A 20,873-nucleotide genomic window follows, 5' to 3' on the forward strand; every position below is an offset into this window, starting at 1 on the left:
ATAATAGAATGTGTTTATTTTTTTAAAGAATTGCTAACCACAAGTAAGCAGCTTTAGGACCACGTGTTACAGTGTGGTTTAGTGGTTAGAGTGTTGGACCAGGGCCCAGGACACTTACTAGGTGAGTTTGGCCCAATCACTGACGGTTAGCCTAACCTACTGTCTTGGATTCCTTGTAAGAGGTAAAAAGGTAGGTTATAAATTTAATAATAACATAAATAAACGTAGTATACCAGGAACTTAGTGGAACTAAGAAGTTTATTTTTACATTCAGACCGATCTCTTTGCTGGAACTCAGAAGGAACAATAAGACCTGGCTTCAAAAGCAGGAATCTCCTAGCTTCTTTAGCTGATTTTCTTGAGAAATGGGCCAAGCAGGAAGTGATCACCAAGACAATTTCTCATTACCAGTGAACAAGAATTTTGAACAATTCTATCATTCTAAAATTGCTGTTTGATGCAAAATTGTTAAAAATACTACAGTAATACTTTGATCATAAGCATATCAGAATTGCCACACTGAATCAAATAAAGGCCGCCCCCCTCCCCCGGGGTGTGTTTCTATCATTACCAAGATAGATTGACTCATAACATTCACAGGCAGGCCCTAATGGAGATAACGATCCTTAATTTTGTTTTTACTTTCTGGTACTCTGAGATAGACTGCTTCTGTACATGGAAGTTTCATTTGGCTAGCTCACTTAATCAATTATTCTTGATAGACTTCTCCCTGGATGTGTGCAATCTTTTAAAATGGCAGCTCATCATAGAATAGTAGAGTTGGAAGGGGCCAAGAGGACCACTGGGGCGAGTCCCCGTCCCTAGGGTATTTTGGCCATTTCCCTTTTGGATTTGTCTCACTGTCTCTGTCTCACTGCTGGAATGCAGCCCCAGGACACTCCTGCAGAATAGACTGTGACCCTCTGATTGAGAGATGTTCTAGTGGTAGAGAAAGTGTGTGAAAAGGTGTTATTCTCCATTCCAGTGATGACTGAGAGTATCCTGCAGGGTAGCATTTGAAGCAGCCTGCTGTTTGTATCTGTGGAAGTGTCCATGGTGCTTGCCACTGACAACAGTGTCATCAGCTGTCTTTGCCTTGTCTTGGAGGTCATTCCGGAGCTTCACCTGTTTCTAGAGAAAAGTGACTGTTCCACTTAAGTTTTTAAACTAGTTTTCAGTACAAGGGGCTTTACAGGTATCTCCAGAAAACCACTCCAGTGATTGTGTTTTTTGGAACTATACCTGAGATGTTTTTAACTGTATATCTAAAAGAGTAAATGTAGCAAATATGTATTTGCATCACACAGATGGATTAATCATGGAACCATGATTGGCTGCAGCTTTCTGTGGAGAAGACTGTCAGTAGCAAATTCAGAATGCCTCTGTGGACTTTGCAAAATTCCCCAAGCTTAGCTGTCCTGCCAGCTTCATGTTTGTGATCAGCTTTTGATCATTCTGTGGCATACAGAGGGCATCAAACCAAAATGTGGATGAGTTCTTCCACATACCATTTCTGGTTTGTGCATCTTTGTCACGGGTAAAACCTTCCCTTTCCCTTCAAAAATAGTGATGTATGTATCAGTTCAAAACAAAAACAGAAAACCCTTTCTGTATGCTATGCAAAATCCAAAGGAAAATGGATTGAGTCTGGATTCCAAACTTATTTAAAAATGCATTCTGAGTGTGCAGTTGTTTCCTGCACCCTGATGCATTTCTACCACTGCTCGCTGCTGTTGCCCTTTGACATTGCCACAGTTGAAAAGTTCGGGTGCCTTGCATTCAAAATGGAGTGTCTCTGTGTTGGGGGATTTCCTTGTATCTTGCAGCAGTGGCTGGTTGAACAATGGTATAGTGGTAAATTTTGTAAAACGAACGGATTTTAATTGCCCACTCAAGACCAGCCAACTCAAAAAGGGCTTGCACTGCAGCAGAAAACAATGTATTGCTGCTGGAGGTTTTATTTCTCCCCAGGTACTGTGAGAATTGCCCCTAAGTGCAGAGAATTCTGAGCAGGGTTGCAGGTGATCCTGCTAACAGAAAGCACTGTGAGCTCTTGATCTGCTATGCTACCAAAGGGGAACTGAGTGAAATGGGAATTAGGAGTTGACTATTGTGGTTCTCTCTTTTTTATGTTTTTGTCAGGAAATGACCCATTCATGGCCACCTCCTTTGACAGCCATTCATACTCCTAGCACAGCTGAGCCATCCAAGTTTCCTTTTCCTGCAAAGGTAAACAGAAATAAAAACAAGCTACTTGGTTTGTTTGTATAGAATTACTCTATTTATATCTCTCCGCACCTTTTTAGTATTTGTTACATTTCAGATGTGGGAAAATTGAAAATCTAAAGCAAGGATTGTAAAGATTAGAATTTCCATGGAAAATGGGGCCAACCTTTCTTTTTGCTTTGCTTTGATTTGTGTGGCTTTCAAATGTGTGTATCTGTAATCATCTGTGGTTTGGTACAATTTTGTACAGTTAACATACCACTTAAATGCGGTAAAAAAAGAACATGTCCTTTATTTGAAAGGCAGGTAACAAATTTCCTAGAAGACATGAGAATTTAATTTTTGTAGGGCAGAATATCCAGATTCATACTGTCCTCAGGCAAGTTGCTGTGAAAACGTAACAACTTGTCTAGTTAACCTTATATTTATTTACAGTGCTCAAACAAATTCCATAATGCCTCTGTTCCTTCATGTTAATTATCTCAAGAGCCCCATTCCCTCAAACAATTTTGCCTTTTCTGCTTTGCTATTCCTATTGCCCTGATCTGGCAGAACACTTTTCAATTTTACGTCCCTCACCTCCTTCAAACCCATTCTTAAAGCCACCTTTTCTGTGGGACCTTTGGCACAGTCCCTTTATCCTATTTTTTTGTAAACCACCTTGAAGAACCCACGTCATGAAGGAGTTATGTTCCTGAGAAAACAAAAATTCATCTTCAGGTCAAGTTTGTATGGAAGTCCAATCATGATAGTCGACCCTCCAGATTCACAAGGATTAGGGACATAGGATCCCCACGGAAGTGGAAAAACTTGAAGTATCTCTAGCCCCCCCCCCCGCCCCGCCAGTGCCTAAACTCACTGGTGCCTCCTGTTTGCAGCAAGAAAATGCCAAATAGATTTCCCTCTCTAGATGCGCAGGGAAGGAAGGCATGCTTTAGAGGGCTTCTTTCTCTCCTTTTACTTCCTCTATGGTGATGACAATCTTCTGCAGTAATTTTTAAAAATTAATAGGCTTGGAAGTTCTTTGTAAGTACGGGTTGTTCATAACTCAGATGTTTGTAACTTGGGGACTGTCTACATTTATAAAATAAATCAAATAAAGTATGTGCAGTTGAAACAAATATATTTCCTTGTTTAAATGGGAATATGTTCTCACATGTCTGGAGGGGAATAATGACAACATAACCCAGAAGGTTGCAAGGTGTTTAGATACAATTTTAAAAACTATAGCAAAGCTGCTTGCAAATGATGATTAAGGGTGAAATCCTAGGGCCGCTATATGCTGTCTAGGCAGTCAGTTCCCAGCTTTGGAAATGCATTGCAGAATTTGTGTTGGATCTCTGACCATGGAGCACCTTCTCTATTCTTAAAGCCGACATCGATTTTTCCATGCGAGCTGCAGCTGCAAGATGGCAGGTACAGCTTCAGAGCTGGCAGTAAAGGTTCCAGCATTGCCTCAGCCACTCCTCCTTACCAGGAGGGCCAAAAGAAATAAATGATGGAAACCAGCAGTCTGTTACTTTTTCAGAGCAGAGCAGGATACGTATGGAGGTCAACCTTGTCTCTCTCTGCCTCCTACCCTCCATTGGATGCACCTAATCCATCAAATTTGGAGTGTTCTATGCAGCCACTTTGGATGGTGTCCTAAGAGTATGTAATTGTTGCCCCTGCACTGTTGGGGCCATATATTTTTGATTGCCAATACTTTTTCCTATTACTTGTAAATAAAAGTAAAATGATCTATTTATCAGTTTGGTCTTTCCATGTTTCACCCTGCTTTCATTTTCATTTCCTTGTTTTTCCTGTGTTGAGTATTAGATTGAAAAGTCCACTGGACAGCAATCTGCTCTCCTGTAATTTGTAACACACACTGCAATTTAATGGCACTATATCAGTAATAATAGGATGGACTGTAATTATTATTCCCATATTGCAGATGGGAGGGCAGAGGCTGTGAAAGATTGGCATAATTAAGTTTAACTCATCAGTTCACAGCAGAGTTTCAGTTCCTTAGCTTCTATGCACTGCGTTAATCTTCAATTTTTGTTTTTCCTAGGAAACCCAGCATGCTGGATCAGTAATACAGAGCCAGAGTAAGTAAGATGACCAAAACTACTAATGTAGTTGCTTGGAAATAATCTGGTCTGTCCTGCTACTGTGTGTGCATTTCAACAGGGACGACGCAGAAGTTCTCATTCAAGCTGCTGAAGTTAAAGTAGGCCACACAGTAGCAGAGCCTTGGGGGCTTCAGCCCTGTGTGTGTATTGCAAACATTCTTGTGATCATAATGACTTATTCATTAACTTGTAAGCAGAGGAAATGTTCATATGCACCAAAATTGTTTAATCCTAGAGTTGCCAGGTAACCATGTTGACCTTCTAGTCCAAAATCCTGCTTGATTTAGGCAATCTAGAGAGTTGTAACTCGTGTTAGCCCTATTAAGACTAGACTCATTGAAAACAATAAGACTTGTAACACTAATGATGGACATGACCCAGAGCATCCCCAAGAGATCTTTGTTCAGATTTGGCCACGGGCCAACTCAGTTCTCCATCATTTCCCTTTCCTATACCACCAGCTGTTTCTGCCTGATCCATCTCAGATCATGTGGTGGTTTTCCAACCTTTGTGCAATCTTTTCCATTGTTATAGAAAGTGAAATTCCTCTCCTAAGGCTTGGTAGCTGTAAGAGTAAGAAGCCTTGTCTCTTTTGCTCTGGCTCTACTAATTTTACCTTTAGCCACACCCACCAAAAGGTTCTCCAGAATAGATTGCAGTTCAGGAAGAGGTTCTGAACCCTTTCTTCATGGTGAGATTAGATCACATGGCTGCATACAATTGCAGGTATGGCAGCCTTTCCCAGCTTGGTATCCTTCATGCTGTCTGGGGCTGCTGGGACTTGTAGTTCAACATATCAGGTGGTTACCTGTTTGGGATAAGTAATCTGTAGCTACGTGCTTGGCACACAAGCGTGTAATGTGCATGAGCCACATAGAAACAAAATGTAAATGTTCCAGGAGCATAACGGGAATATCTAGCAGCTATACCACTCCAATAACATTTAAGACATTTCTTGGTTGCAAAGCCAAAGAAAAGGACTAAGACGTTCAGTCTCTTAGTTATGCTTGGGCTTCCCTTCAAACAGCTTACCTACATCTTGGCCTTGCTTTATAGTATCCCAGTCAACTGTGAGACATTTAGCACCTGTCCAAAGTTTAAGTGGTTTATTTGCACGGCACTTGGTGGAATGTCTTTGTCTACCCGGATACTTCAGATCTCGACATCAGGGAGTTTCCTCCAAGTGCTACCTCAGAAGAAGTCTCAGTAGGTCCTAGCGGGGGTTTCTCAGTGGCAACCCCCTTCCCCCATTAAAGAATAAGTTCTCCATTGAGGCACTTTGTGCAAACCCTGCAGTCCTTTTGCTACCATGTAACAACTGCCTTCCATTTAATCACAATTAACAGCTCTAAACCGTACATTGGGGGCATGTAGGGTTTAACAGGTTTTTTAAATTGTCCCACTATTCAAGCTATTAAGATTTGGTTTTTAAATTTTCTAGTGAATTTAAATGATTTTATTAAAGTCTGTATTTTATATTGTATTTACTGTATTGTATGAGTTGCTGTAAACCACTCATAGAACTCTGACTATTGGGCAGTATAGAAATAACATTACTACTATTATTAATTAATTACTAACATGACTATTATTATATTATTAATACCAGTAATAATAGTGAACTTTTAATTCTCTGTTGTATTGTTACCTTGCACCTACAGAATAGAAAAGAAAGTTTTAAACAGCTAAGAATCACCTCTGTATTAATTAGTGCCCCTAGCAATGGCCAAGTTGTATGAATTAAAGATAATCTAATAATAAAAATTAAAGGGTTAGATGTGTACATAGCTGAAAATATTTCTTTGTTTACAGAGCAGTATGACGCACCTTCTAAGACGGTGTCTATTTCTCAGGAAGGAAGATCGTAAGTTTCTACACTTATCTGTGTATTTACATACCAGTCATCAGGAAAGTTATGACTTCAAATTCTGTTTTATTGAAGGAGCTTAACCATTTGTGATCTGGCCATCATTTTAGTCAGTACACTCAGGTTCTTGGTCTGTATAGCAGGTTCTTGTCTGCTGTTTCATCCAATATATCATAGCATTGCTTAGAAATAGCTGCACTTTGTGCTGTTAGAAATATAGATAGCAAATGAAGCTTATGCCTGTTAATCCTTCATTTAGATTTGTTTCCAAGGGAATGGGAGGAGATCATAGCTAGAGCTTTAGCTTAATTCATGAAAATACTGTGTAGTGATGTTTCTGCATTGTAATGTTAATGTAATATATGGAAGTGTGGACCAGACCAACTAAGAGAAGGGGTTATTTTGCTTCCCTTTGCCATTAGTTATAATGGAGATGCCACACTTGTAAAAGTAGCAGCTACAGCAAGCCCTGTGGTTGCTATTTGTGTGCATTACCACTTCAATATGGAGCTCTGTTGTACAGAGTCAAGCAGAAAGAAATGTATCTTCAACATTGGAATATTTTCCTGGCTTTCAAAAGCATTTGTATATATTCTTCATTTAAAACCCCTACATTGTATATATTTTTCAAATTTATATATCATTAGCGCCAGAAATTGAGGCTTTTGAATTGTGGTACTGGAGGAGACTCCTGCGAGTCCCTTGGACCGCAAGGCGATCAAACCGGCCCGTCCTAGAGGAGATCAACTCTGACTGCTCTTTAGAAGGCCAGATCCTGAAGATGAAACTCAAATACTTTGGCCACCTAATGAGAAGGAAGGACTCCCTGGAGAAGAGCCTAATGCTGGGAACAATAGATGGCAAAAGAAGAAGGGGACGGCAGAGGATGAGGTGGCTAGATGGAGTCACTGAGGCAGTTGGTGTGAGCTTAGGTGGACTCTGGGGGATGGTGGAGGACAGAAAGGCCTGGAGGAATGTTGTCCATGGGGTCGCGATGGGTCGGACACGACTTTGTGACTAACAACAACAACAACAAGAAGAAGCCCCAGGAAATGTGTTAGGAGCACTGAAACTGCCCCCGGAATTCCTACTGTGCTCTTTTCTTTCCGTTGAGACTTCAAGAGCCCTTGCAACACACTTTTTTGACCTATCTTGTAACTAATGGCTGGAACCATGCTTCTTATTTCAAATGAGAGGTGAGTTTCTTGGAATGTTGACTTAGATGGGGAAATCCACCTCTGAATCACACTTACTCAGAACTGCAGAATATAGCACCTGATTCAGCCTGCTACTATGGTTGAAGATAGCGTGGTTGTGCAGGGCTCCCATTGCTGGCCATGCATTAGAATCCCTGATGTTTCAGACAGGAAGGAGAAGCACCGCCTGTGTCTGCAGAGCTGCTTCTTAGGAGCACTGGCTGTGGCTTAATTTTGTGAATTCATAGGTTCATTTCCTGGTATCTTCGGTGGCAGGTGCTGCACAGACCTGAGCCCAAGACCTGCTACCTGTCAGAGCAGGGCCAGGGGAGGAAACTTGGCTCCCTCCAAAATCTTGAACTGCAACTCTTATAATTCCCAACCACTTACAGTGCGGGCTGCGGCTGAGGGGAGTTACGGTCCAACAGATGAAGACACCAGATTACCTACTGCAGGAGTAGATAGTGCTGGGCTGCATGTATGTAGGAGGAACCCTTCCACATAGTTCTGTTTTGTTTACATTTACAAGCTTACAATTTAGTTCAGTTGGTTTCTTGTCTTTGGATGTCACATATTGCCTGGGCCTTGCAACTCTTTCACAACATGTTTTCGTAAATGCATAAACAGTACAACCATGCTTCTCTGCGTATTATATTGAAGGCAGGGGTTTCCTTGCTGTTCGCTTTAGCCTTCTGATTTTAGAACATCAAGATGTTGTGAGAACATATAGTCACATGCAGGCTGCCACCAAGGAAATTACCCAAATGTTTTTGATAGTGGGACTATTGACTTCTTTTCCAGACAGTGTCACAACCTCTGTTCCCATCGGATAGCACAAAGAGAAGTCAAACGAGATGCTTTAGAGCAGCTTCCCCAATCAGGCATCCTCTGGATCATCCTCAGGCAGTGGCCATGCTGGCTAGAAATGATAGTGCAGCTCCCAGAGTCCCCCAGGCAGCATGGTACCAGGTTGAGCAAGGCAGCCTCAAATGCATACATTGAGCTTGATAGCAGGGCCAGTCCTAGCATTAGGCATAGCGAGGCGGTTGCCTCAGGCAGCAGAAGCTGGGATGTGGCAGCAAGGAGAGCTCTGGGCCATGCGACCTACCTCTCTGGTAGGTGGAGGTTGCTGTCCCATTGCTGAGATGTTCAAGCAGCATTCTGGTCAGGTTTTGTACATGAAATGAGAGCGAATAACACCATGTCCTTCACCTCAGATGATTTGGGTTGCCCTGCTTGCTGAGTCCCAGCACCTCAGCTTGCTGCACTTTTAACAAAATGTAATCAAATCACTCCTTTTCATAGATTACAGTGCGATGTCGTTTGTTTTTACAATTGCTAAGAGAGAAATGTGGGATGTGATAAATTAGTGACAATTTTTCATCTTGAAGATTAAATCTCTGGCAAGACTCGTAAGTGAAACACACACAAGTCTTATCTTGCCCGACTGTTATACCTTGTGTATCGAGCTTGATTTTTCTGGTCAGCAAATTTTCATAATTTGTCTCTGTGTTTGAGTGTTTCTAGTAAACAAAAATACTTAAACCAGCGGTTACTAGGCATAATTGCTGTAGGTGGACTGATGCCAGAAACAAGGGCGACCAGCCAAAGAACAGCTTGCCGGTTGACAGAGAAATAGTTGTTCTTCTTCGAGCTTCCTAATATTTTGAAATGTCCCAATCTCTGCTACTACTTATGCGGTTTTATATCAATTTTATTAATAGATAATTTGCTTAGAAAGAATTGTTACACAGTGCCTTGCAGATGTATTTATCATCCACCACTTTGACTTTTTTTCTATCCATTTTACACATCTGGATCCTGTGGTGTTTGCCTCTTCTTGCTGGCAAAACTCTTCCAGCTCTTTCAGGATGGAGATGAGGAACACTGATGAACAGGAACTTTCAAGTCTTCCCACAGATTCCCTGAACTGAGAATCCAAGTTATTTTGAAACCACTCTGGTGTTACTTTGAGAATATGTTTAGGGTCATTGTCCTTTTGGATCCCTGGCTGACTGAAACTGCCTTTCCTCTAGAATTGCCCTATACTTGAGCCCAATCAATTTTGCCCTCAAGCCTCACCAATTTCCCAGTTCATGCCAAAGAAAAGCTTCCCCACAACTTCATGGTGCCATGCTTCATCATAGGGATGATGTTCTCAGATCAGTGACCATGATGGCTTTGTGACACACACAGCATTTGCAGCAAGGAGAAGTTCAGTGTCGGTCTCATCCAGACAACCTTTTCCCACATATTGGCTGTGTCTCTTGCATGCCATTTTTGCAAACTCCAAATGGGCTTTGATATGGGTTTGTTTCAGCAGTGGCTTTCTTCTCACCACTCCTCCATAATGCCCAGTTTTGTGGAGCATCCAGGTAGCAGTTGCCCCATGGATGGTTTCTGCCATCTCAGCTGAGGATCTCTCTACCTTCTTCAGTGTTACCATTGACCTTTCAGTTGCTTTTCTGACTAATACCCTCCTTATCTGGTCTCTGAGTTTAGGTGGACTGCCTTCCCTAGGCAGAGTCACTGTTGAGCCATATTCTTGCCATTTTGTAGTAATGGATTTAATTGTGATTTATGGGGGATGTTTGTATGAAGTTCTGCACAATTAATCCCAAAGTTCTTTTAATAGCTGCTTGGTCTTCATGATGTCATTTGTTTAGATATTCTCTCAATAAAACGCTGGGATTGTCCAGAAACAAGTGTATTAAGTGGCACTGGAATTGTACTCTAGTGGGCTCCATTCAACTACTTTCTGTACAGTGTGTGATTTCTGGAGGCAGTGGGGTGCACCAGAGCTTCTTTTGGCATATCACAGCAAAGGGAGTGAATACTTAGGCGACCAAGAAGTGCCAGTTTGTTTTTGTTTACTTAATTTTTGTGTCACAGTAAATTTATTTTGCACCTCGGCAGCACTGAATATCCTTTGTACATCAAGTGGTGGTAACAGCAATCAAATTCATTTGAATTCCAGGTTGTAACACAACAAAATGTGGAAAAGGCAAAGACCAGGGATGAGGGTGTTGACCATTTCTGCAAGGCATTGCGTACAATGGAAAGGTGGTATACAAGTACACACATAATAAATAAGCGCCCATTTCATCTTGAGAAGGCTACATAGGCCTCGCAAGAGCTTTGCTGGGTGAGGCCAGAGGCCCACTTTTTCCAGCATCCCGTCTGTCACAGTGGCTGGCAGCTGTTCTGGGAAGCTTACAGACAGTGACCTCTCCCACTGTTGCTTCCAAGTAACTGGGCTCTTGCAGATTCCATGTAGCCATCATGACAAGCAACCATTAACAAGCTGATTCTCCATGCATTTTTCTGATGCCTTTTAAAGCCATCTAAGCAAGTGGCTGTGCCCATTTCATTTGGCAGTGAGTTCCATAAACCGCTTCCAAGCTGTGTGAAGAGGTGTTTCCTTTTGTCTGTCCTGAATCGAAAATGTTTATTGGATTGAGCCCAGTTTCTTCGGGGAAAACGGGCTAGCATGGGGAAACATCAGAGAGGTGCACAAAATTATGTATGCTGAGGAGATAGTGGATGCAGACCATATCTTTACTCTCTCATCATAAAAGAATCCAATCAGGTCACTCCATGAAGTTGATTAGTAAGATATACAAGGACTTCGTTCTTCACACAGCACATTTTTAAGCTAGGGATTTCACTACCATAAGATGTTTTGAGAACCACCAACTTGGATGGTTTTAAAGGGGGATGAGACAGGTTCATGGAGAGTGAGGCTGTCAGTGGCTACTAGGCATGTTGCTATATGCTACCTCCCATATCAAAAGCAGTATACCAGCTGTTTGGGAATATATAAGTGGGAGATTATTATGGTAGGCAGATCCTACTTGTGGGCCTTCCACTTAAATCTGTTTAGCTTCTATGTGATCAGAAGACTGCATAGATTGGTCTTTGCTCTGATTCACAGTTCCTTGTCTTATTTTCTTATGACACTGAATTCCGCTACTGTGAGAGAGGAAGAAATCCTTTTCTATCATGTTTTTTAAACATTTTTTTCTAAAATACAATTCCAGTTTGTTTCAGTCTTGTGGATGACTATACATCAGCTTTAATAAGCTGAGATGTACATGACAGCCATTCCCACAGACTCCATTCTCATGTCACCTCCTCCCTTCTTGCTGTGCCATAGTAAGCCTTTAGATAACCCTAGTTTTCTAGAATCTTCAGTAAACCATGATTTACAAAACAGAATCTTAAACCAGATTCAGACTATATTTTGAGATCCTGGCTTGCTTCAAACCTGACTTCCCCAGTTGAAAAAGGGAACCAATGGTTAGTAGAAGATTTCTGCATTTAATTGCACCATATTGAGAAGGAAAGAGGGAAGGGAATATGTGTCTTATTAACATAACAACTGTTATATTGATCATAATTTAGCCAAAGTATAATTGTCTGAACCATTCCTATATCTACAATGGCACATTGGCTGCAAACAGTGCTGTTCTCATTCAGGGCCTTTGACCAAGTGAATTCATATTATAAATAGAATTTCTGAGGACATAGTGGACATCCAAGTACATAGGCTGCATAGAAAGAGCTTTTCCATTCAGATGTGAATCACTTTAAATTGTATAATCTGAGGATATGGAATTTAAAGTATGTTAAAACCTGTTGGGAAATCATTGACTGTCTTAACTTTGAGCTATGTGCACATGTGGCAAAAAAGACACCTGTAAACTCATCACAAGGAATGATGCTCATACAGTACATGGAAGGGATACCTGGGTTTAAAAAAACAACAACCCTTTGTATGGAGTATTTTCTGGCTTGACTGCCTGTTCCATTTAAATTGTAAGACTACTTAAGAGGGATGGCAATACATGATTGATTAGCATAATTAGGATAGTTTTTCCAAAAGTTGAGCAATGAAATTCTTCACAGTTAACCTGACCAGATGACAAGATTGATAGCTTCTGGGCTTCAGAGAAGAGGTTTAAAAGCTTTCTAATGAATAAAGAGGACCAGCACACCCAAGTACAGTTTGAAAAGAGCTGTTTGAATTGACATGTGCTGTATTGTGTTTGTATTGTGCCGACTTGTCTTTTTAAAATGCAGAAGTTGGATTGTTTCAATGATTTTTAAAATTGCTTCTGATCAAGGCCTGTTCACACTATTTCAAAACCAGTGCCCTGAAAGGCCAATTCGCATTTTAGTTTTAAATGGGGATATCGCTGGGTTACAGAAATGTTTAATCATATAAATGTGTGAATTTTATTTGTTTAACTGAATAAATGTGCATGTGTATAAAACTAAACACTCAGATAGAAAAATAAACACTCCTTTTCCGCCTGTTAAAAGTGCTAACATGGTTTGTCTCCCAGCTGCTGGTATTCAGAGGATCTGTTTATGTGTAATAATTCTGTATCCCTTAAGTTCTTTGCATTAAATTGTATGTATGGTACACCATAAAACAATATGGAATAATATTTCAAAGCATTACAGTAAATACAACAAAGATGTAGGGCAGTGTTGTAGACTCTTGCCTATGCAAAGAAATATGCTTTCAAGGGGGACTGAAACCTGCTACCTTTTCTAGCTCTGGTATCTGTAGTGGGAAGGTGTTCCAGATGGTAGGTGCCACCACTGAGAAGGCCAGTTTTAGAGAAGTTATATGGTGACATTCCATTGGTCATGGGACAACCAATCCTTATCCTTACCTTAACTCCTTATCTGAAGTTCTTAAAGATCAGCTGGGTGTGTATAAGGAAAGGTGGTTGTTTAGACATCTTGTTCCTGAGTTATTTGGGGTTAATAAGGCATGGCTTGGTAGAAAAGAGATTTAGCTGCCATTATTGTTAGCCCTTCAACATCCTGGTTACTTCTGCAGATCCTTTCTGCATAACTGCTGTTCTCCTTCCCCTTAACACACATTTATTCATTTTGGGAGTTTTTAGACCATTTATTAGCTGTTGTTTGAGAGAGGCAAATAACAAACCATACAAGTAAAACCAACATAAATCAGGGATGCAGAAATCTTTTAACCCAGAGGGCTAAAATCCATTTTTGTTCTAGTTCCGTGGAGTGGGGAGGTGCATCTCAGTGATGGGTGGAATGCAAAAGTGAAGGGCCCTGAATACCACCATTACTGAAATCTGTATCGGTTGTTAAGCTTAGGAAAGGCATTAATTAATTGAAACATCTGTATGCCTGCCGATTGTGCCATAGCGCCTTTGGATGGCTCACATTCACAATATAAAAACCAATTGCATCACATTAAAAATAGAAGATCGATAAAATACAGGCAGAAATGCAAAACAAAGGTCAAATGGCATTAATTATTAAAATACTTTTTAAAAAGGAAGGTCTTTGGCACCAAAAAAAAAAAAAATGTAAAGAAGGCGCCAGGCAAATCTCCTTGGGGAGAGCATTCCAGATATGGGGAGCAGCTGCAGAAAAGGCCCTGCTCCTAGCGTCCATCCCTCTCCCCTCCTTACTGGATGGCTCACACAGGAGGGCACCCTGTGTAGATCTCATTTCAGCCTTTCAGAATGAGGGAAAACCTGCTACATACTAGAACCAGGAAGCAGCCAGATGGTTAAGAGAAGAAACAGAGTGGGTTGGAAGAAGAAAGCGTGGGCTTTTGAGAGACTCAGAAGGGCTGGATCTGACCACTGGACCTGAAGATTTGTATCCCCAGACATGAAAAGCTCTGCAGCAGCAGTAGCAAACAAACAAGCCAAACCAAAACCACAGCTTCAGTAACTATTAAAATTAATCTGATGAAATGTCTAGGAAAAGGATTTAGATGGCACAAAAAAGATGTGAAACTGTCCAGCAAGCTTCCCTGAATGAGGGCGCACCAAAACGATGTGGGGACTGCATGGCCTTGGATGATGGTGGAAAGGAGGCAGGCAGCCTTAATGAAGCCTGTACTGACTGACTACACTTGAGTGGCATTCAATATCAAATAGCAAATCCTTTGATATGTAACATTCTGTCCCTTAGCAGTAATCATCAGCTTGTTCCACATTTTTATGGGTTTGCCTTGTTTCGTTTTCTAAGCAAGCTATATTAACATGAGTATTTTTTTTATTTATTAAAACATTGTTTTTCATTCTTTTCTCCTCTCAAACCTTCTATTGTAGGCACTGCCTTTTGCTTTTGATAAGTTTCACTAGTATTTTGAGCCACTAGTATTAATATCTAGGAACTACTAGATATACTGGTGAATACCTCAAATAGCCCAACATACGAAAAACAGGCCAGAATATCGACTTCACCTTATATGCGAGTCACCTTATACTCTGGTATATGCAATAGCCCTCAATTGTGATACATAGTGAACAATCCCTGTTCATAAGTGGTCTATAGGTTACATTGCTCTTAGCATGTGTGGTGTTGCTTGCAAATATAAGTTGGACAAAGATTTGGAACTACCACAATATTTGAGGGGACAATAAATCACATCAACCCTGGCAGTAAAAGGGCACGCTACCACGTGGAACAAGGCAGCTCTTCTTTCTGTACCTAGGAAGATCCTTCCCAGTCTCCAGACTATGCTAGCATGGATCCAAAAGCTCTTCCCTAAAGATGAGAGTTCAAGTTCTTATGATTCTGTGTCCCAGATTGTGCAGAGTTGTAGTTCGCATTCACTACACAATAATAGCATTAAGGTTCAATGTTTTATATCACACTTTTGCATGATAGTACTTACAACAGCCCTGTTATATAGGGGAGGATGATTATAATAGGGTTAATGCTGAGAAAGTGGGTTGAATAAAGTGAGCTAGGGGCTGCACTGGGTACTTCCCCATATAGACCTCTTAAGCCCACTGTGCTACAATGGGGAGTGGGGGGAGGCCACCCTTTTCCATATAGAAAAGGATCAGATGTATAAATTGTCCTTATATTTTGAATGGTAAACAGTAAAAGTCCTTGAAGGTGTTACCTCTGTGACAGATTTTTTTTTTTTTTTTTTTTTTTTTTGCCTTCTGTGTTTTCCTACCCCCAAAGGACCCTCTTAAATCCATATAATTAGTGACAGATTGGTTTTGGAAGAATATGAGACTTCCAGGACTAAAGACAGTCTCTTTATTACTGCTGATAAAGGTGGTTTACTCTGCATCCATTCAGGGCAGAATTGCTTGCATCTTTCTGTGAACTGTTGGACTTTGTTTCCTGCCAGAATTGGAATAGCAGGACTATATCCCCTGAAGGATTCCGCTCTGGTATATAACAGCTCCAGTGTTTCTGCCTATTGCAATTATGTCAGAACATGGAATGTAGGCCTTGGATGCTGCTGCATTTCATCAGGTGGTTGGTTAATAACTATCTTACTACAGCAGCCAGTGTAAAAGAAAGTGCCGTCTTCCCTGCCAAGGGAAGTTTTATCAGCAATTAATGAGAGCATCCATTGCACAAAAGTGTGGAATGAATGTTTGTCTCCCAAAAATTGTGATGTAAACAGAATAAGCACCATTTGGACTAGGGACTTAATTATGCCTGTCTCTCATGTTTGTTTATTTTTTTAATTAATGGGAATGTGGCTTGTGTGCGTGCATGCGCACGTGCGTGTATGCGAGAGAGAGTTGCTCTGTACAATGGTGCTATTTCTTCTTTTCTTTTTCTTCCTTTCTTCTAAAATGCACGTGACTGTCTGAAACCCCAGCCACCTTGAGTCACTCATGTTATACTGCGTAGCAGCCGACTGAAAACAAGCAGCATTTGTGCTGGTTAATTAGAGGCTGAAATCCCTCTGCATCTGTGTGCCCAAATTAAGCATGCAGCTTTACAGAGCAAATGTGAATTTCCCAGAGGGCTTTTCATTCTTGAGTTCAGCCCTTAAGTTTAGCACCTGGCTTTGCTGGAATGGAAGCAGGTTTTCTTGTTTACAAGAGCAGGTGGCAAGTTCATTCTTTCTAGCTGGGGGTGCATAGGAGAGGCTTGCTTGTTCTTTCTCTTAGTGTGCTCCTTTGTGGTATATGCAGTTTTACAGACCTCTTCTGTTTGTAAACAAACATGCACACATACACACACCTCTCTTCCCTTAAGTATTTGCATCCAAATGTAACTGCGTATTTATCAGTGCCTTTGTTACCTTTTTTAAATAAGAAGATTCTTCTTTGTTTTTTGTCTTTAAACTCTCTTCTTAGGATGCTGTGCAGATCTAAAAATTACACTTTCAGTATGCTGTGAAATTCTGAATAAACATAATTTTTGAAGCATTTACTGGCTATGAAGCATTCAAGGTTGAGCAATTCTAAGTTGTATTGGCAAAGTTGAGCATGGACTTAATTTCAAAAGACTTAACTTGAGCTGGAGTATGGCCTGAACAGTTTGTTCTTGGGATAAAAAAGACTGAAAATTCAAGATGTAACTCATAGATTGCCATGATTCTTTTCCATTGAATCTCTCCTTTCCCCTTAAATTAATCAACCATATAAGTACATTGAAAGCCCTCCTTAGGAAATGTTTTTCTTGTATATCCAGGTAGAGAAGTGACTCATCTATGAAGGTTTAAGTGACTTTCCTTTCTTCCTGGGAACAATCCATCAGATGCAATTTTCCGTGCTATTCTGTGTTATTAATAGTTTATCTGGAAGCTATTAATAATATGCCAATGGAGGCAATTTGTGTCTTTCTTTCTAGAAGAAGTCTTTCATAAGATAATGGAAAAATAAAGTGACATCTTTGAATTACACAGTCTTCCCACATAACGCCATTTTCTTGTCAAGGGGGCTTTATTTTGAGCTCCAAAGCTCTAATCTCAGATAATAAAATCACACTAGGGTTATCATTTTTAGTAGCAGATTACTTGGCTTAGGCAGTAATTCTTTTATAGCAGCCTCTCAAACTAAGTGCTGACTCAAACACGTGATTCCCTCTCCTCAGGCTCTCATCTTCCCCATTTGTGTGGAGGAGGTAGCATGTAACCGGCAGCACACATTCTCTGTTGCATGCAGGTTCTGTCATGCAGTTGATCAAGATGGCCAGTTTTTGAGCTGCTACCTGACTTGGCTACTCAGCCTGCAGAATTGAGTTTGTAGAATTCCAGAGTGTACAGTTCAGAATGCAGGTGGGAGATCATACTTGTAATGTTTTCCTCACATATAAGTTTACTTGCATGTCATAGCTTGAATCGAACAGCGATCATACTTTCTCTCTAAATGTACTGGCTTGATGCGAGGATATGGGTGGAGTCTTTACCTAAGGTGTAATGAACTTTGTCTTCTCGTTCTGCTTCAAAAGCAGTCTTGTGGAATCTGAAATTGGTTCTGGCAGAATCTTTTGTGGACTATGATGCTCAGAGTATTATGGAGAGTTGTAGGCTTTTTATTCAGTGCAGATGGTGGTGATGTGTGGGGACGAAGGAGAATGGTAAATAGTGAGATCAGAAGGAGATTCACTGCACTTCGGGTGACAATCACAGTATTAGTGGTGATCGTGTACGAGCTGCTGTTGACATTTTGTGTGCATCAACTCTCAGCAGCTTGGGTTATCTGGCACAGGGCATAATTTTCAGGAACATAATGCATCTGAGTAGATCTGGAAGGTCTGGCCAGTACCTGAATAGATCACCTGGGAGATCTCTCCTGCAGGGGAGAACTGCGCAGTAGAAAAAAAACCTAAGTCATAACCTGGTATGCATTTACCAGTTCTCTTCAGTGACCTGGCTGGACGCATTGTCTAGTCATATTGCTGATTGTAACATAATTGACTGCCAGCTTGAGTATCTATGCAAGAAGGTAATATTCACAGTCTTGAACACCACATTAAACCAAAATTAAAATATCTTGCACCCATATAAAACCAAGGTATTTAAAACATCAAAAATTTGCTTTTTGCCTACTATGCATGTTTTCAAAATGGTTGTAATTGCTTGGACTCCTATATTGTTTATAACCGTGCTTGCTTGTTGTTGTGTAATTCCGGATAAATCATCACCGTACAACCAAGGAGAAAGGGCACATTCATGTGGAGAACCTGAGAACCTTATTATTAACCCTCTGTAAATATCTGTATGGTTTCCCTCCAGGGCTTCTGGCTATGCTGATATCATCCCTTGGTAGAGCTCTTCCTTTACATAATAGGATCCATTGTACACCACAAATGCCAAAGGGCCAGACTTCATTAGGATGTGTTTACATTAAGTGATGCTTGGTGAGGGAATGGTTTTGCCGCCAGGAGCAGGAATGATACTGTGGTAGCTTGCCTGTGTTGCATAATTCTTTTGTCCAACATGATGGGGTACAAATCTGCTGGTGGGAGATACAGTGAGCTTCACAACATATTTATTTATTTATTTATTTATTTCATTTTTATACTGCCTGCTAGCCAAAGGCTTTCTGGGAGGTTAACAAAAATTAAAAATGTATAACAGGAAAAACAGTGGCACATATAAACAGTAAAACCACAGAGATAGAGGTACAGCAGCAGTGTAGAATAAAATAAGATTCATTTTGATGCAGTGGCTGCAACAATTTGCTGAGTTATTTTACTTAGGGTGGAAATTATTAGCATCTGAGAGTAGGTAGTGTGAAATCCTGGCTCTGAAGCAGGAAGCCCTGGTTCAGAGCTTCCCTTGGCAATGGACTCTTAATGGGTAGCCTGAAACGAAGAGATACCCTGTCTGCATCCATAAATTCCCAGGTTCCATCTCTGGGATTTCTAAGTAGGGATGGAAAACTCCTGGCTGAAACCCTGTAGTCGTGCTATCAAGCAGTGTAGACCAGGGCTGGGTCTTCTATATAATACTGTAATTAAAATAGTATTTAGTTGCATGTTTAATGAAATGAAAAAATGGGTCCATTCCCTTACTAATTCTTGCTAGTACAAAACTCAAAGTTGGACCCACCAAAAATAATTCTGGTGTGTCCTTTGTTTGAAATGGATTGAGCCAGAAGTCAGAGACTTCTTCAATGAAACAGGAGAAGGATAGTTTTAATTCCACAGTACTATAATTGTGCATTGGTGTTTTAATGCATGTAGGCTATCAGTGTTCGCCTTTAACATCCTGTTTTCCCACCTGAGGGAATTTTTGTTAGTTTCTGTATGGCTGAGCATCCATCATACTGCTTGCCACCTACAGTCTTGTGTACAGCCCAGAAACAGATCTATTTCGTTATTTGCAGTTTGTGAAAATTAGACTATAAGTATTTGGGGGGTGGGGTTGCCACTTGTAAATCACCAAAAAGAGAACATGCACATATCACAACACACACACACACACTTAGGAAGAATTGTTATAATTTAAGTAGAAATGTAGTGCATCATACCACAGTGTGGAAGTCTGTTGTGAGCTGACCTGCATACCTTTCTCTATTTGATGTCCAGGTACAGTTATGTGCAGGGCTTAGCTCTTCCTTTGGACGGTTATTTTTCAACTGGACATAGACTAGACACCCCTTCAAACAGAGGACACCTTCAACATAGGAGAGAGTCATCTGGCAGCCTTTCAAATAGAGGACTGCTCTTTGACCACCTCAGGCTATGTGTGTGTATATTGTGTGTCGGCACACAAAAAGAGAAATGGTGCTTTATTTTGTGTCTCTTAGGGTGCCAGTTTGCAATTTTAAAAATTTTACCTACCTAACAATCCTGTTCTTCTGGTTTTGTATCCATCACTTCCTCCTCTTGGCTCTTGGGAGCGTTGTTATGTATCACGCAGCTTCCAGGATCCTTCCCAACTGGTTGCATTTCAGTGCCCTGAGAAGTAACTGGATGTCCTTTGAAGGACAGCTGTGGTGAACAATTGGAAAAAATGCCATCATTCACCCATTTCAGGACAAGAAGGATAATGGCGATTTTAATGGATATTTGTAACCGTATTTATTTTGCTTTACAGTTCTAATTCTACAGCCCTATGTTTCTGAGGTTTCCTTGTAAATACCATCTTTAGATTTTAATGAACTGGTGATTTGGGAGGAAGTTCTTGATTGGTTAAAGCCTCTTTTCTCTCTGTAGGGAGGTGGTAAGGTTGAATGGCTGTGTTTTACTTCTTTTGTTTTCAGCAAACACTTGAATATAATCAAACTTTCCCTGATTTTCTCTTGTGCAAAATGGAAGGAACACTCTGAATTGAAACTATAGTGCATATTTGCCATAAGAACTCATAAAAGCTGCCTAAATTGCATTGTTATCTTTAGATAATTAATTTTAATTAATTCTTGTTCAAAGAATAGAGAGCACTATGTTCTTATGAAATCGTGTGTTGCTTCTTCCTCTTCACTCATCTCTCTTGTGACTCGATGGTTCTTCTGATCTTTTTGAGTTTCTTGGGTTTATGAAACTAGGCTAACAACTGACATAAATACTCATTAAACTTTCCTTCACTTTGTGAACAACTTTAAGTGGATCATAGTTTTAAAGAACAAGGAAGGAAGGGGTCCTATTCTGCTAGGCAAAATCATTCAGAACAACTTGAGGGCCCATGTTTCTGGGAACATAACAGTGTGAGAGCCTCCAATTTGACAGTAACAATTAGCTTTCAGAAGTGGCAAC

General features: G+C 40.6%; 1 protein-coding gene across 3 annotated transcripts in view; it reads left to right on the plus strand.

Annotated features, from left to right (window-relative positions):
- Positions 1-20,873, plus strand: part of AFF1 (AF4/FMR2 family member 1) — a 177,130-nt gene that overhangs the window by 121,104 nt on the left and 35,153 nt on the right. For all 3 annotated transcript variants that reach the window (XM_044428252.1, XM_044428253.1, XM_044428254.1), the window contains 3 exons: positions 2,143-2,229; positions 4,283-4,319; positions 6,156-6,207. In XM_044428252.1, coding sequence (XP_044284187.1) covers positions 2,143-2,229; positions 4,283-4,319; positions 6,156-6,207 — 176 coding nt within the window. The remainder of the gene's footprint in view (positions 1-2,142; positions 2,230-4,282; positions 4,320-6,155; positions 6,208-20,873) is intronic.

The sequence above is a fragment of the Varanus komodoensis genome, unplaced genomic scaffold, assembly GCF_004798865.1.
Source record: "Varanus komodoensis strain SLA01 unplaced genomic scaffold, ASM479886v1 scaffold2, whole genome shotgun sequence".
In the NCBI taxonomy this organism is placed as follows: domain Eukaryota; kingdom Metazoa; phylum Chordata; class Lepidosauria; order Squamata; family Varanidae; genus Varanus; species Varanus komodoensis.